Source organism: Balaenoptera musculus, chromosome 1 (assembly GCF_009873245.2).
Source record: "Balaenoptera musculus isolate JJ_BM4_2016_0621 chromosome 1, mBalMus1.pri.v3, whole genome shotgun sequence".
Lineage (NCBI taxonomy): Eukaryota > Metazoa > Chordata > Mammalia > Artiodactyla > Balaenopteridae > Balaenoptera > Balaenoptera musculus.
Window position 1 is genome coordinate 102,636,308 of NC_045785.1, and position 14,250 is coordinate 102,650,557.

At 48.7% G+C, this 14,250-nt stretch overlaps 1 protein-coding gene across 1 annotated transcript in view; it reads left to right on the forward strand.

Annotated features, from left to right (window-relative positions):
• Window positions 1-5,275: 5,275 nt before the first annotated feature.
• Window positions 5,276-14,250, forward strand: part of ATP1A1 (ATPase Na+/K+ transporting subunit alpha 1) — a 32,928-nt gene continuing 23,953 nt past the window's right edge. Inside the window, exon 1 of the mRNA XM_036847771.1 lies at window positions 5,276-5,568. Coding sequence (XP_036703666.1) covers window positions 5,557-5,568 — 12 coding nt within the window. The 5' untranslated portion in view covers window positions 5,276-5,556. The remainder of the gene's footprint in view (window positions 5,569-14,250) is intronic.

The following is a 14,250-nucleotide window of genomic DNA, read 5'->3' on the forward strand; positions in this document are numbered from 1 at the left end:
TCCAGCTCCGCAGGCAGAACTGACCACTTCTTCCTTTATGCCCCCATGATACGCTGCATAGATATAGCACCTCTCACTGTGCTGCTAACATCTCTTTGCCTGTCTTTCTCTATGCCAAGCGGTGAACTCTTTGAGGGTAGAGAATGCGTCTTAGTTGTCATTTTATGCCAGCACCAAACACCACGTTAGGCTCAGAGTAGATGCCCAGTAATGGCTATTCTTGGGGTTTTTCTGTTTTGTTTTGTTTTTTGTTTTGTTTGTTTTTTGCATGAACTAGCTCTTACTTCTGTTAAACAGTGTAGAGTGCCAGAGGTAGGGGTTGGAGAAGGGAAGAAAGAGAGGGGACTTTCTTAGGGGCTTATCAGTAAGAGTTCACATGTAGAGGTTACCCATCAACCAAATGGCAGACTCCAGAGTAAAACCTAAGCTGTTAAAAATGAATTGAGCTGGTTACTATTTTTGTACCTGACCTACTTTTGTGTTACTTTCTACAAAAACTCCCAGACTCTTGTAAATGAACCAAACCACTTTTGGATGGTTTTGTATTCTCTCCTATTATGGTGGCTTTTCACTCCGCTGAAGGGAAAATCTGCACAGTCCCTGAAACCCAATTTTAGTGCAAAGTCATCTATGGAAGAGTGCTGTTCTCAGTGGAACCAGCTTTCACAGAACTTTCTCGATTGTTTTTCCATGCAAGATTTAAAGGCCAAGAATAGCAAATCTATCTATCCCAATGGTAGCACTCATTTCCTTAGTGCTCATGCTGTATTCCCCTGAGAACAAGAAGAGTTCGATGACAGTTATCTGCTGCCTCTTCTCTGCCTTCAGCTTGCCCATGCTGGCTTGTAAGCCTGTCTGAGGCCACGTCTCTACTGCCTGGGCGCAGATAGGACTCTGGCAATAGACTATTTTAAGTTCCAGATCCCTTGTTTGTTGCCATTTAAGTTTTGTTTGCAATGCCCCAGTGGTTGTTGATTTATAGAGAACAAGGGATGAGTTTTTACATGAGTTTTACAAGGGATGAGTTTTTACAATCCAGGATATTGTAACATTTAATAATGTTTTGAACTGGGGTGAGGGGAGTAGCAGTGTACTGTGGGGAGAGTGCTAGAAAAGAAGACTCACCCTGACTCTGAATTTCAGGACTCAGTGTAAAACACCTGGGGAACAACTTTATAATTGTTTCATTTACAAAGACTGCTATTAATAAGAGCAAATTATTTAAGTGGCAGTTGTATTAAAGGAATGCTGAGGAAAAGACTGAGGACTTGACTCTGTGTTTAATAACAGCCTCCAAGACAGGGACCAAGAAAACGTTGACTTTTCTAAATATCCAGAGGCAAAACCTAAGGGCTTCAAAAATCATTAACAGAAGAAAATATGTTTACAAGCATACTAAAGAGCTTTTATAGGGAGTTAAGAGATGACTGGAAAACGGAGTCGGAGGAAAAGTTTCAGGGGTCAGAATTCTTTAGCTGACAGATTTCTGATGGTCAGTGGTCTGCCTAGAACTGTGCTTTTAAAGCAGGAGGTAATATGTCTGCTGCTAGACAGGAAAAAAGAGATTTGCAATGGCGGGATAGACATTGGCTAGGAGGAACTTTGGAATGGTGACAAGGGTTGGCTTTAATACAGTGATAGTGGCAGCTAAGTGGCTTCCTGGGGTACCAAGGGAATGGTAAAAGATAAAGATGCATGCTTAAGATTGTTTCCATGCAACCTTTAGTGCAAGCTGGGCCAAAGAGACTTCTGTCCTTCCAGATCCCTAGCTCATTGATCTCGCAAATGTTTGCTTCCAGTGGAAAATGCTAACTTCATGTAGGTTCCAACTCTTATTCTAAAGCCCTTAATTGCAATGGCATGTTTATTCATTTCAGCAAGTACTTACTCAAAGTGCTAGCACACTTGGCTCAAAATACTGACTTGCATCATATTTTTCAGACATCTGCTGACTATTCACAATGACTGGGCCAGCCCTCCGTGGTGTGTCAAATCCTCCTCAAAGCCATCCACACTTGGCAGCCTTGAGGGCTGTAAATGCTGAGTCTCTGGACCAATCAGTTTAATTGTTTCCCAAGCTAGGAGCTTAATAAGAGCTGATAGAATAAGAGGTAGATAGAATAGAGAGGCAGAATTTGCCCCACCTTCTCTTCTGGAAGTTTCTTTTATCCTCAGCACTGCTCTGGGAGTTTGAAAAGATGCACAATCGTTCTGCCAGTGTCCTGGGACTATCCAGTGCCAATCACTCCCTGGGCCTCAGTTTCTTCGTGTAAAATAAGGGGAATGTTTGCTCTCCAAGGTTCCATTCAGAAACCTCTCCCAAGAGGAGGAAAGAAGCCTGTCCCCCAAAAAGGATATTTCCCCCTTTGGTCACCTATGTCCCAAAGCATCTCTCTCACATCTGAGACTTCTGCACCTCAATTCTGGCCACAATGTCCCTTTGTCTTAATTTTATAGGCGTGTTCAGGGCTCCATAGTACAACCTGGCAGGCGTTCTTTACATCATTCTTTCCCATAAAAAGTTTTCAGCTCCTGCTTCCTTATCATGTTTTTTCCCTTCACCTCTTAAAATTTGTCCTCAACACCTGGCAATAAACTTTACCCCTAAAAACACCCCTGAAAATTGCCCAGAAGTGCCTAGGCCATAACACTTGGCTGTAGCATTTGTAGAAACATCAACTTTAGAGGAGTAATAGCAAGGCCCTTTCTGACATTCTGACCCGTTTTTGTCGAATTATGTTTCTTTCAACAGGACTGCAATGAAAAATGGATTATCAAATGACTTGAAAATGGAATGCGATTTGCCTCTAGAGGTGGGATCAGGTGGGCCAGAACAGTGGTGGAGGAGTGTTTGTTGATCTGTATCAGTCATTTTTATAAAAGAAATGGTTCTCTGCCTCACGATGATGCACACGGTAGACTGATGAAGAGTAGGAATAGGCAGAAAAGGCTCTTGCCGAGAGGAGGGGCACATGGAAACCCTCTCTCTGTATTTGTGAGGACAGCCATGTTGAAAGCAATTAGTATTCTTCCACCAAAACTTCCTTGGTGCTATGCTCAGAGACCACATTTTACAAGCAGGAAGATGGGTTCCCATCTTGCAATTTTGAGGCCAGGCTCCCCCATTGCTAGCTGAGTGGCCTTGTTAGAAGAAAGTCCTCAAACCTCCAGTTTCCCACGCTGGAAAATGCGGCTAAAGCCCTTTACCTTTCGGACTTGTGAGAATTCTAGCGGATTTTATATGTACAAGTGCTATGTGGAGGGGAAAGCAAACTTTGGATTTTAATATTTATTTTTATGCCTTTTCCCCTCTCTGGCATATAGCTAGAACTTTGAGGTCCTCCTTAAAGGACCTTCGGTAATCTTCAGCTACCAAATGAACAGCTGTAGAGACCAAGGGAAATGCCTTGATTTATCAGGTTTATGTTGTTGAATGGGAAAAAAAATGATAATTTTACTTATGAATGGAGGAAAAGGTGATCCGCTAGCAGGAGAAACCTACATTGTTCAGACTTTTGCTTTCTACATTTTGTTGTTGTTCTTGCTGTGCTTTTTCCATTCAGACCAGGGCCCAGGGGATAATGAATCTCAAACAAGCTGAGAGATCTTTAGCAAGCAAAAGCCTCCTACAGGTTAGCGGTAATGGTGGATGTAGGGCATGTAAATAAAGCATTTCCTAGACCCTTGGAGACAGAGCCCTGATAACTCTTCATAAATTCCTTCTGTTGAATAAGCAGCATTGGGAACTCTGTTCTGGATTTGGGGGTTCTTTCCCCAGCAGTCACGAATTTGAATTCAGTTGGCAATTCCTCTGGTCTTCAGGGCCCGCACTGATTTAACCAAGCTTGAAGGTCGCTGGAGGAGGCACCAGCCCTTAATGCATTCTTGGGCAAGAGGAAAGAAACAGTTTCTTCTAAGAAGGAACAAGACTTAGGCTAATGGTCTAACTGATAACACAGTTGCTACTTTTTCCCCCTTTGTTTTTCTTTCTTCCTCCCTCCTTCCCGTTTCTTTCAAGTTTCACATCTTCACTCATGTTAAATTAATACTTGGAGTTGATAGGGCCGGTTTTAACTTGCTTAGGAAGTTAATGTTTTCCTTGTTTCTAGTCGGAATTTCCAGAGACATGGAGTGACTTTCTCCTGCAAATCGTGCTTTCCCAGAGTATGCTTGACTTCCCCAAAACATTGTTAATAATACTTCGCTTTTTAACTGTAGGAGACCTTCAGCCATTGCAGCCTCTGCAGAAGCTGTAATGGGAGAAAGCCACCCAGCGCAGCCAGGCCAGGGCCCTCTGGGGGGGTTCCTGGACTCCTCACCACACTCCAGGCCCAGGTCCCTCACAGCACCAAAGGCTGCGGTGAAAGAGGCCCTGCTGTGCCAGGTGGGGGGCAAGGAGAGGCATGAGACAGGCCCTCAAACATCTCCTCGGAGGAGGAGCCCCTTTTGCTAAGGATATGCATTCCCTGAGGTTTCAGTTATTCCTCCCCCCCAAAAATGATCCCCCAAACTGGAAAAGCAGCTTTCATTCACACAGTAGCGTGAATGAATTCACAGCAGGCCCTTTGGATTATCATTTGGGGGTCTTGAAGCAAAGGAGGGAGAAGGCACTTGGGACCTCCGGCAAGGCCAGCTCAGGCCCTGTGGGGATATAGATAACGGGGATCCCAAGACCACAGGAGGCATTCGGGAGGGCACCAAGAGGCTGGCCGGGGAGGCCATCGCAGGTGGGCGCGGGGGCCTGGACTCCGCAGGGGGGCGCAGTCCCTCCTGCGGGCGCTGGCTGCAGGCACATCCGACCCCTCACCCCCATCCCGGTGCTTCCCTTAGTCCCAGAAGAGCTTTCCGATGCCCAGAAAGGCCCCTCCGCGCAAGGTTTCTGCCCCGGGTCCGCGAAGATTCGGGGACCCAGTTCCGTGGACGTCCCCGCACCCACTGAGGACCTTGCGTGCCCTCCAAAGCAGGCCGGCCACGCAGGGCGGCGGGAGGGGGGCGCGGGAGCTGCATGGCCGCCGAGTCCCCGCTGCCCAGCCAGCCGGCGCGCCCGGGAGTGGCGCGGCCGCGGCCTCCCGGGACGTGGGCACGCGCGCCCCAGGGCCCGGCGCCCTCCTGCCGGGAGCCGCGACCGGCCGTAGCCGGCGCGGCCCCGGCCTGGGGGTGGGGCTTGGGGCGGGGGCGGAGCCAGGCCCGCGGCCGGTGTCAGGTTGCTCCGGTAACGGTGACGTGCCGCGGCGTGGGCGGGGCTAGCACGCAGGTTGCATATTTTAGGAAGTGAGGAGGAGGCGCGGGCTTGAGCTGCGGCGGGGTCTGGGGCTCAGAGCAGCGGCGGGAGGAGGCGGACACGTGGCAGCAGCAGCGGTAGCAGCCCCGGCAGCGGCGGCAGAAAAGGCATCGGCCCGAGCCGCCGGCCGTCTTCCCTCCTTCCCGCCCCGCGGCAGCCCTAGCTCCCTTCTCTCCGCTCCCCCGGTCGCGCTTTCTCGGCCGGGAGCCGCTCTCTTCTTTTCTCTCTGATTCTCAAGCAACAGGACCCGGCGCGGGGCACAGACCACCGCCAGTATGGGGAAGGGGGTGAGTGTCCGGGGAGCCAGGGGAGGGGCACGGGGAGCCCTGGAGGGGAGGAGGAGGAAGAGGAGGAAGTCAGGAGGGCGACCACAGCCAGAGGGAGGCGGAGGAGGAGGAAGCGGCGGGGCGCGGAATGGGTTGGCAGAGCGGCGAGGCTTAAAAGACGACGCACTTTGGAAATGGAGGAAGCGCAGTAATGAGGGGCGGGCGGGGGAAGGGAGCGCCGGGGGGACGGAGGGCGGCAGCGCCGGGCAGCGCGCAGACCCTGGAGAGGGGCTGCGGGCCCTCGAGTCCGAGCGCGCCCGGGGTCCGGGGCTCCTGGAGGCGGCGCTCGGGAGCCGCGGGCCCAGGAGGAGGAGGGAGGACGGCTGCTGGGCGGCCCCGGCAAGGAGCGGGCCGCCGGCGGCATCCCCAACCCGATCCTTCCCTCCCTCCCTCCGCCCGCCCTCACCTCGCGTCTCTTGCCTTCCTTTTTTTCTCCGCCCTTCTTGCCCAGAGGAAAGGCGTGCTCCTCCCCTTCCCCTGGGGCGCTCTGCTCGGCCCCTTCCCGGGCTGCCGTTCCCGCCGCGGCTCCGGCCCGGCGCTGGGGGGCTTGCGACGGGGGGGCGGCCTTAGGGTCCCAGGCTCCTTCTGGAGGCGCCGGGCTTAGCCAGTTGCCCGCAGAGGCGGCCGCCCTCCGCTAAAGGAAAAAACTGGCTTCCCCTTACTGTGGAGCCGGTCGGGCAGGCTGGTGCCAGAAAGGGTGTGTCTTTGCCCTAGGATGGCCTTTAAGGTATACTTTTGAGAGCTTTAATGGGCCCCTTTCCATAAACATGGGATGCGCCCGGGGCAGCTGGAGCAACTGGAATGGTTATCTTAATGGTGGGGAGAGTGTGTGTAGATTTTTTGGAGGGATGAGCCAGGAAGGAGCACAGGCTGATCCACCAGGGTCTCCGGGTATTATAAACACGAAAAAGGACGGGAAGCCGTGGCAGTACGCGGTAGGAGTGCCGACCTGCGGAAGAGGGGTTCCCGAAGGAACGAGGGGGTCCCCTGGGCAGGAGAGGCGAGCGCTGTGGTGATACCAGAACGATGGCTGGTTCCTGCATTTCTGTAACTTGGAGCTGTGATAACCCGTAGCCACGGCAAGAGACTGGGTGCCAGACCCCAACGGGGCCAAAGTCCAGTCGAGAAAAGTTTATACCAAAGAACAATCAGAAGTATCAGTTGATGGGATAAAATGACCAGGTCATGAGAATGCTGGTAGGAGAGAATCCGCTCCATTGTGTCCAGGGCTTGCACAGTGCCTTGGCGGTTAGTAGGTCTTTGAAGGTTCTGAGGGCTCCTCGGTGTGGAGTGAGTGATGGGCGAAGAGGGACGGTGCATTCTTTGGGGACTCTAAATGGATTTTGAAGGAGGTCATTGAAAGGCTTGGACCTGGTCGAGAAAGTAAGGAGAAGTGGGAATGCACAACTTGCATCTTATAAAAGCACAAAATGTGGAGGGCTGGCTCAGGTCAAGTAGCTGAAAAGAGCTGAGTGCCAGCCTCTGTACTTCCAGGATGAAAACTGGGGTAGTGGCCTGTGCTTGTACCACACCATCAAACCCTAAGTCATTCCAGTAAACAAGCTCTTTAAAGCTCATTTCTTTGTCTCTTTCCCCTCAAAAAAAGTTTATTTCTTGAGCCTCACATTACTGACTGGGGGGGCTGTAGAGATCGTAGATATGTACCCGGGGCCTAGGAAGGTGAAGTGATTTGCTCAAGGTCAAATGGTTGGTTAGTGACACACCAGACGTCCCTGATTCGTGAACAGCCTGTGGTCTCCCAGCCTGAATACTCACTCACTCCTTAACATTGCCTGATACGCAGAACTCTCAAGTTATTTTTCCGATGAAACTGGGGTGTTTGTGAGGCTGGATTCATGGACCAGAGAGACGTTTGAATAACTAAGTTATGTCCATAGATCTATATGTCCCTTTCGTAACCACACACATGCACAGTGGTGGTAAAGCAACATACCTGGGTCGTGGAGGTTCAACCTAGATGCCTTATGGATTTTTAATAAAATGCCTAGTAGCTGGCAAACACAAAATTGAATTGTAACTGGTTAACACAGGCTGATATGCTGCTTATCTGCTGGGTTGTAGTTAGTATTTTGGGTACTCTGATAAACAAGGGGGGGTGGTGTGTGGGGGGGTGGGTGGGGTGATTCCCCTGGGATAAAGTTACCCCTTTGTCCCCAGTGACTTACCGTGATAGTCCAAATGTTCAGAAGGATATTTTATGCTCAAATGTTGGGATTTTTCCACATGGGGATTAAAATGTGGGTGGAGTGGTGACTAAAGCCCTGCTGATAATTGGTTAACCAGGAAGCCAGTGCTGGCAGCTAATTTTTAAGGTCATTGTTAATTTCTTCCCCTCCCCTTCCCATTACTGTTGGGAGCCCAGGTTTTGACGATATTTCAGGTGATTTTATTTCTCCTTAAAAATCGATCTTCTAAGCTTTTGGTAAAGAAATGGAAGAACAGCTCCTGCTGAATCATTCCTGGATGAAATAGGATTTTGTCCTTTTTTTCATACTGGTTGTTTTTGCCAGTCACTTGGCTTAAATCCACAGCTAGGCCTACCACCCACAATCCTTTAGCTCACCAAAGGTACGCAAGAAACTTTCTCTTTTCTCAAGTTTACAAAAGATGAGGGGAGGGGGGATGTCACCTGGTCTTTCATTGCAGTTCTCCATTGTTTGAACATTAACTTAGTTACCTAGAAAAGAAACCATAGCTTATGGGTAGTGATTTAAAGAGGAGCCTGGAAAAAGGTGCAGGTGAAGGTTGCACAAGGGATACAGATGTCAGCAGAAATCCTGGTTGTATGGTAGCACTATCAGCTGCCCTTTGGGAGCTCAGCTCGAAAGTGTGACTAAATTCCCTCTGGCTGCTATAAAGCTAGTACTTTAGACTGAAAACATCGCACGGCAGCGTCCTCGGAGTGGAAGGTTGCCCAGGCCTGGCCCGAGCAAGTGGAGTGGTTACGGGAGGAACTGGTGACTAGCCCTAGGGACAGAGAAGAAGGTCGGGGATGCATCACACCGTTTGCCCCCATCAAGTGTTCAGTGTATGAGTGACGAACACCCCCCCACCCCCCTCGCCTTTCTGTACCCTGCTCTGAGGGTGTATTCTCTTTGGGTAACTTACTGTTTGTTAATTTGTAGTTTTCTCTGCCAGTAAGTTTGTAACACTCTGGTGACTCACCTTTGGGTGGGAGGGTAGGAAAGGGGGAGGTCTGCATCATAAGTCTGAGAAGATTGAGAGTAGGCTAAGCCTGACAACCCCCGTCCCCAAAAGAGGGCGAGGAATTTTTAAAAGTCCAGTGAAATGTTTATTCAGGTGAGGAATAAAACTTAAAATATGCAGACCCCTGGAAGTGTTATTCCTAAATTGCACTTAAAAAGTGAATTCAACATTATAAAGCCCAATAGACTGGGTACCCATCCATTCTCCATCCCAGAACCCTTCTAAAGCATTGTTTTCTGATTATTTTAGCAACAAATGAACAGATAAGTGACTTTCTGTTCAGTCAGGCTATGTTCCATTTTTTTTTTTTTTTTTTTTTTGGCTGCATTGGGTCTTCGTTGCTGCGCGCGGTCTTTCTCTAGCTCCGGCGAGCGGGGGCTACTCTTCGTGCCGGTGCGCGGGCTTCTCATTGTGGTGGCTTCTCTTGCTGTGGAGCACGGGCTGTAGGCATGCGGGCTTCAGTAGTTGTGGCGCACAGGCTCAGTAGTTGTGGCTCGCGGGCTCTATAGAGCACAGGCTCAGTTGTTGTGGTGCACGGGCTTAATTGCTCCGTGGCACGTGGGATCTTCCCGGACCAGGGCTTGAACCCGTGTCTCCAGACGGATTCTTAACCACTGCCACCAGCGAAGTCCAGGCTATGTTCTTTCACATAGTATATCCAAACTTAAGAATGAAAGAGGCTTTAAGGAAAATAGGTTTCGAAGGATTTTGTATGGAAAAGTAAGTAAAATTATTAGTTTCTTTAATAAACAGAAAGTTTTTTAAAGCCCTGAAGTGTCAGTTTTTCATCTGGCCCTTAGGTAGAATACTCACCCACGTGAAAGTCACCTGTGTTCCGTTTAGAGAGGGTACAGGGCAAGTGTGAGTGGCAGCTGTTGTTGGGGTTTTAAAGCATTTGGCGTTGAGAGATCTAATCTTTATAAACTATGGGTTTTTGCTGTTCGTCCGCCTTAAGTCTTTTCAAAACTAGAGAACAGTTTTTCTTTCACCTGAAAAAAAAATACTGAAGATTGAAAAGAATGGGAAATATTGAATACTATGAATTACCCTCCAAAGGGAAGCTGAGTGGAAGTGTCATTGGACACTGCTGGGATGCTATTGAACGGCATCTTCGAGTTCTCATTTACTTTCACTTTCCAAGTAAAAGGCTTTACATTTTTAGAGTCTTGGTCAAAGTCTTGCGAAATAAAATGGGCTTTTCAGCCCTCTGTGAGGGACAGGAGGGTGAACATTTGTGCTGTGGTGCCTTCCTCTAGTCGCCCAGGGCACTCTGCCAGCCAGCAGGCCAGAAGAAGAAACACGAGTGTCAGATCAGATGGGCTCACGGTAATCAGAGTTGCTGCTTTTGGCCAGCAAAACACTGGGCAGAATGTTTCCCCACCCCTGCCAGAGCTGTCCAATTCTGGATTCCGCTGAAATTACGTGTCCAGTAAGTGATAATGTGAAGGACAGAGAATTTTAAAATCCACTATTTTTTTAAAAACTCTCCTTCGTTTATATATTTTTGGAAAAGGAGCCATAACCAAGTCAGGTCTGAACTTTCTCACGTTGCTATGAATCGAATGTGTGTGAGAGGAAGTGTATTCTTTGGCTGTAGTCATAGAGAGACTGTTCTTTGCATATGAGTCACCTCCTTAGTTGTGCTTAAATCTGTTGTCAGGAATCCACAAGCAGTTCTTCACATTTATTTGACTAATGTTTCAGATAGCAGATTCTGTCAGTGAGAATAGAAGCACCCCACTCTACCCCCCCAACCCACCCTGCAGTTTTTCTCTCTGGTTTCATTTGGATCCTGAGCCAAGGGAATTTTGGCCAGTGGACCCCATTCCTTAGTTCCTTTGTGACTTTACAATGGATTATACCTGAACATTAGTTATCTCTGTACCTGGTTTTATTCAAACCCTGTTCAGTAACAGCTGTTAGATGTTTTTGGTTGGTGATCTGAAAAGTTGATCCTTGATAGCTTGTGTTTTTGTCTTGGGGACCTGTATTGTTTGGGGGCCTGATAATCAGTATGTTAAGGTTTTGTGGATCATTGGGACTTGGTGCTTGGTTTATCTTTCCAGTTTGTCATCGTGGTGAGGGCAGGGCCTCACGCACTTTGGGGTGTTATCTTCTTGTGTTTTTCCTTTATCCTCCCCATGATGCTTCCATGGCGCCATATTGGTTTTATTGGTTTCAACTCAGGTGGCATTCCTGTAGGGCCTGTCACTGCCTTTGTCCTCTTCAGCCCTGCAGCTGTTTTACTTCCCACCCTAGGCTTCAAGGTACCAGTTGAGGAGTGATCAGGACTTGCTGGAAATTGATTCAGTCCCCTTTTAATGCTTGTGCTGGTTATCTAGCCAGAGCCTCTCAAACCAACAACTTCTTTTGAGTAGCACTAGCTAAAAGAGTGGCCTGACAACATGAAAGAAGGCCCGAGGAGGGCAGCAAGTTGGGGGGAAACAGGCAGAACATTTTAACTCTTCACACCCAGGTTCCCAATGCAGAGGTAGAAAACCCCATTGAAAAGACACGTTTCTTTATTTTAGATAACTGACAAAGCACATTTTTATAGAGGTCGTACATCTGAAGTATATTGATTATTTAGATGCTTTAGAATCGTTTCGAATGGTTACGGATGTATACTGACTATCGCAGGTAGGGTGGGCTGGCAGGCCCGTTGAAATTTCACGTGCAGGCGGATTGGGGAGGAAGGTTAAGCCTTGTTCATCTTGGGCTGCGGGAACCCGTTGGCTAGAGCTGGAGCTGTTTTCTTTGCCCCCTGCTGGCTGATGGGCTGCAGCCCAAGTTTGGAGGGACTGAGCTGGGCTCACAAAGAGACCCACTGCTTTGGCCTGGCCACTTGATATTCCCCAGCTCACGGCAGGTTTAGGTGAGTGAGAGAAGGACTGTGAAGGCCAGGTGTCTGTCCCTCGGGTCACGTCCTCTTCCTTCTCTGCCCTAAACGCTGCTCTGGGCTGCAGAGCCCTGCAGTGTCACGGCAGTGCCGTCCTCTTTCAGCCCCAGCCGTCTCCAGCCTCAGCTCCCTGGCTGGAAAATCCCTTGTCCATAAACTAAACTACTTAATCATTTAGGAGCCATCGGAGGTGTGATGAACTGGGATTGGTCATGTCTTATATCTTTTATAAGTTTCAATTGACGATGAAATAAAAAATGCCCCAAACGAGGTGTGTTTTTTTTTTTTAATTCATAAGGAGTTTTCATAGTAAGTGACGAGTGGCAGTGATTTACATGTTCATTAAAACCAAGTTATAATAACCTTTGTGTAGTGCTTTGCAGAGTACCTTCACATACACATTTGTATTTGATAATGATTAATAATATATCATCCCAGGGAGACTGGAAAGCCTACCCGCGCCCCCCTTTTTACGTAAAGGAAAGATGTAGCCCAGACTGGGCAGTGCCTCTAGGCAACCAGTGAGGATCGGAGACCATCCCTCCAACTTCCTGCTAACGTGGAATTTGCCAAATTGGGTTCAGAGGTATCCTTTCTCCAACCCTCTTGGCCAGCTTTGAAATGCACTGCACTGGGGGCAGTTACTTTTACCCTCCTTCTGGCCCCTCTTGATAGTCCAAAGCTTTGTCAGTTTTGGAAACAGTGCTGTTTTTAGCTGTTTTGTTTTTGGATTTGATGGCAGCCCCTTGATTCATCTGACTATCAGAATGCCTCTCTAGAGTCTTTAGTAGTTAACACCAAGTGTTATTCTCATTTTAGGCAATGAGGAAACTGAGGCTGACTGTTCAGGGTCGTCTAGCTGGCACATGGCAGAGCTAGAATGACTTGGGTGTGACTTAAAAGTACCATCCCTAGTCTTGTCCAAAGGGTGTGGACATCTCTGCTTGCAGGTACCCTCCAGACGTTATCAGCAGCAGTTTCTGAAGTCTGAAGACCTCTGACCTCCCGGCTGGCCACAGGGCATTGTGCTGATGTGTGGTGGGAACCGTGGCCAGACATCACACTGCACAGTTGAGAAAGCCTCTAAGGCCTGATGGGGGCCAGTTGAGATGGGTCCGAAGGCCTCGGGGCAGCTTCAGCTTATGCAGACGTCAAGTGACTCACCTCTAGGATGGAAGCTTGTCTCCTAAACTCATTGCACCTTCTTTGTGTGCCTTTGTAAAAATGTTTGGGATGTTTCTCTGCACCTGTCATATCCGCTTCCCACTCCACCCCCTTTAAATTGTTAATTGCTGAAGAAGAGGAAGGAGCATCTCCAGCCCTAGCAGGCCTTGCTCATTGTAAGGGTTTGGTCTATGTTTTTAAAACAGTGAACGTTGGAGCCTCAACCCTGGGGGCTGAGGGTGGGCGCCTTCCCGACGCTGCACACCAGGCCCACTCTGTGCGTAAATTCACAGACAAACGTGAATGGATGACAACAGAAAATAGCGTTAGAATAGTGGGAATCAGCAATTTTGCACAGGAAGCTTTGGGAGATGTTTACTGACTGTAGTCTCCCTGAAGTTGGGACAGAATTGAACAAATGAGGAGTTCAGTGCTTTGGAAAGTGAAAAAGCTGCTAGTGAACTCTTATTCTCCTCTATCAGGAGAAGTCACTGAAATGAATGAAGCTTTTGCAGAAAATCCAGGGCTTGTCAACTGCTCTTGTTATGAAGATGGTTGGCTGATCAAGATGACACTCAGTAACCCTTCAGAACTAGATGAACTCATGAGTGAAGAAGCATCTGAGAAATGCATAAAATCCATTGAGGAGTGACAATGGAACCCCTAAATAAACTAGTTTGAAACAACTTAAAAAAATAAATAATAAACAAGCGCACCTTGCTCCAGGTTTCAACCTTGGTTCCTCCTGTCAAGAATTTTCTCACCCCGTCTCCTGAGCACCCTTTCCCTCTACCCAGACCAACTGGTGGCAAAACTCATAGTGAACCGTCGAGAGGATGAAATCCCCAGGAAGCACAGGGCGAAGTAATGACACTCTTTATTTTAGGCTGTGTCACACTGGGCAAGCCCCTGCCCTTGTTGTGACCTCCCACTTCCTAAATTAGAATGGGAGAAACAAATGTTCACAAGTGGCCCTTTTTGGGGGGTGGTATGACAGTGGCCTTGAGCCTCCATCCTACCCTTCCTCAGAGACGGCACAGCGGTGCCCAAGGGTGCTGTCACAGGGAGTCTGGTCACTGCCCGTCTTCCGTGGAGGAAGGAGAACTGACCTGCATTTCCTAATGGGAATAGTGGGAATTGTGTGCCCAGTGCCCAGAGGAGTGGGCAGGTCATCACAGTAGATTCGGGAGACCATATTATCATTTCCCTTTTCATGACCTTTGTTTTTCCCTAATGCTTTTAAAAGAAATAAAGAAAATGCTGTCTGCCCAATTTTAGGTTGTTCCCTGTCCTACCCTGTACCACCGCACCCCACCCCAAACACACACACAGTTTTTTTTTCTGCTTTGAAA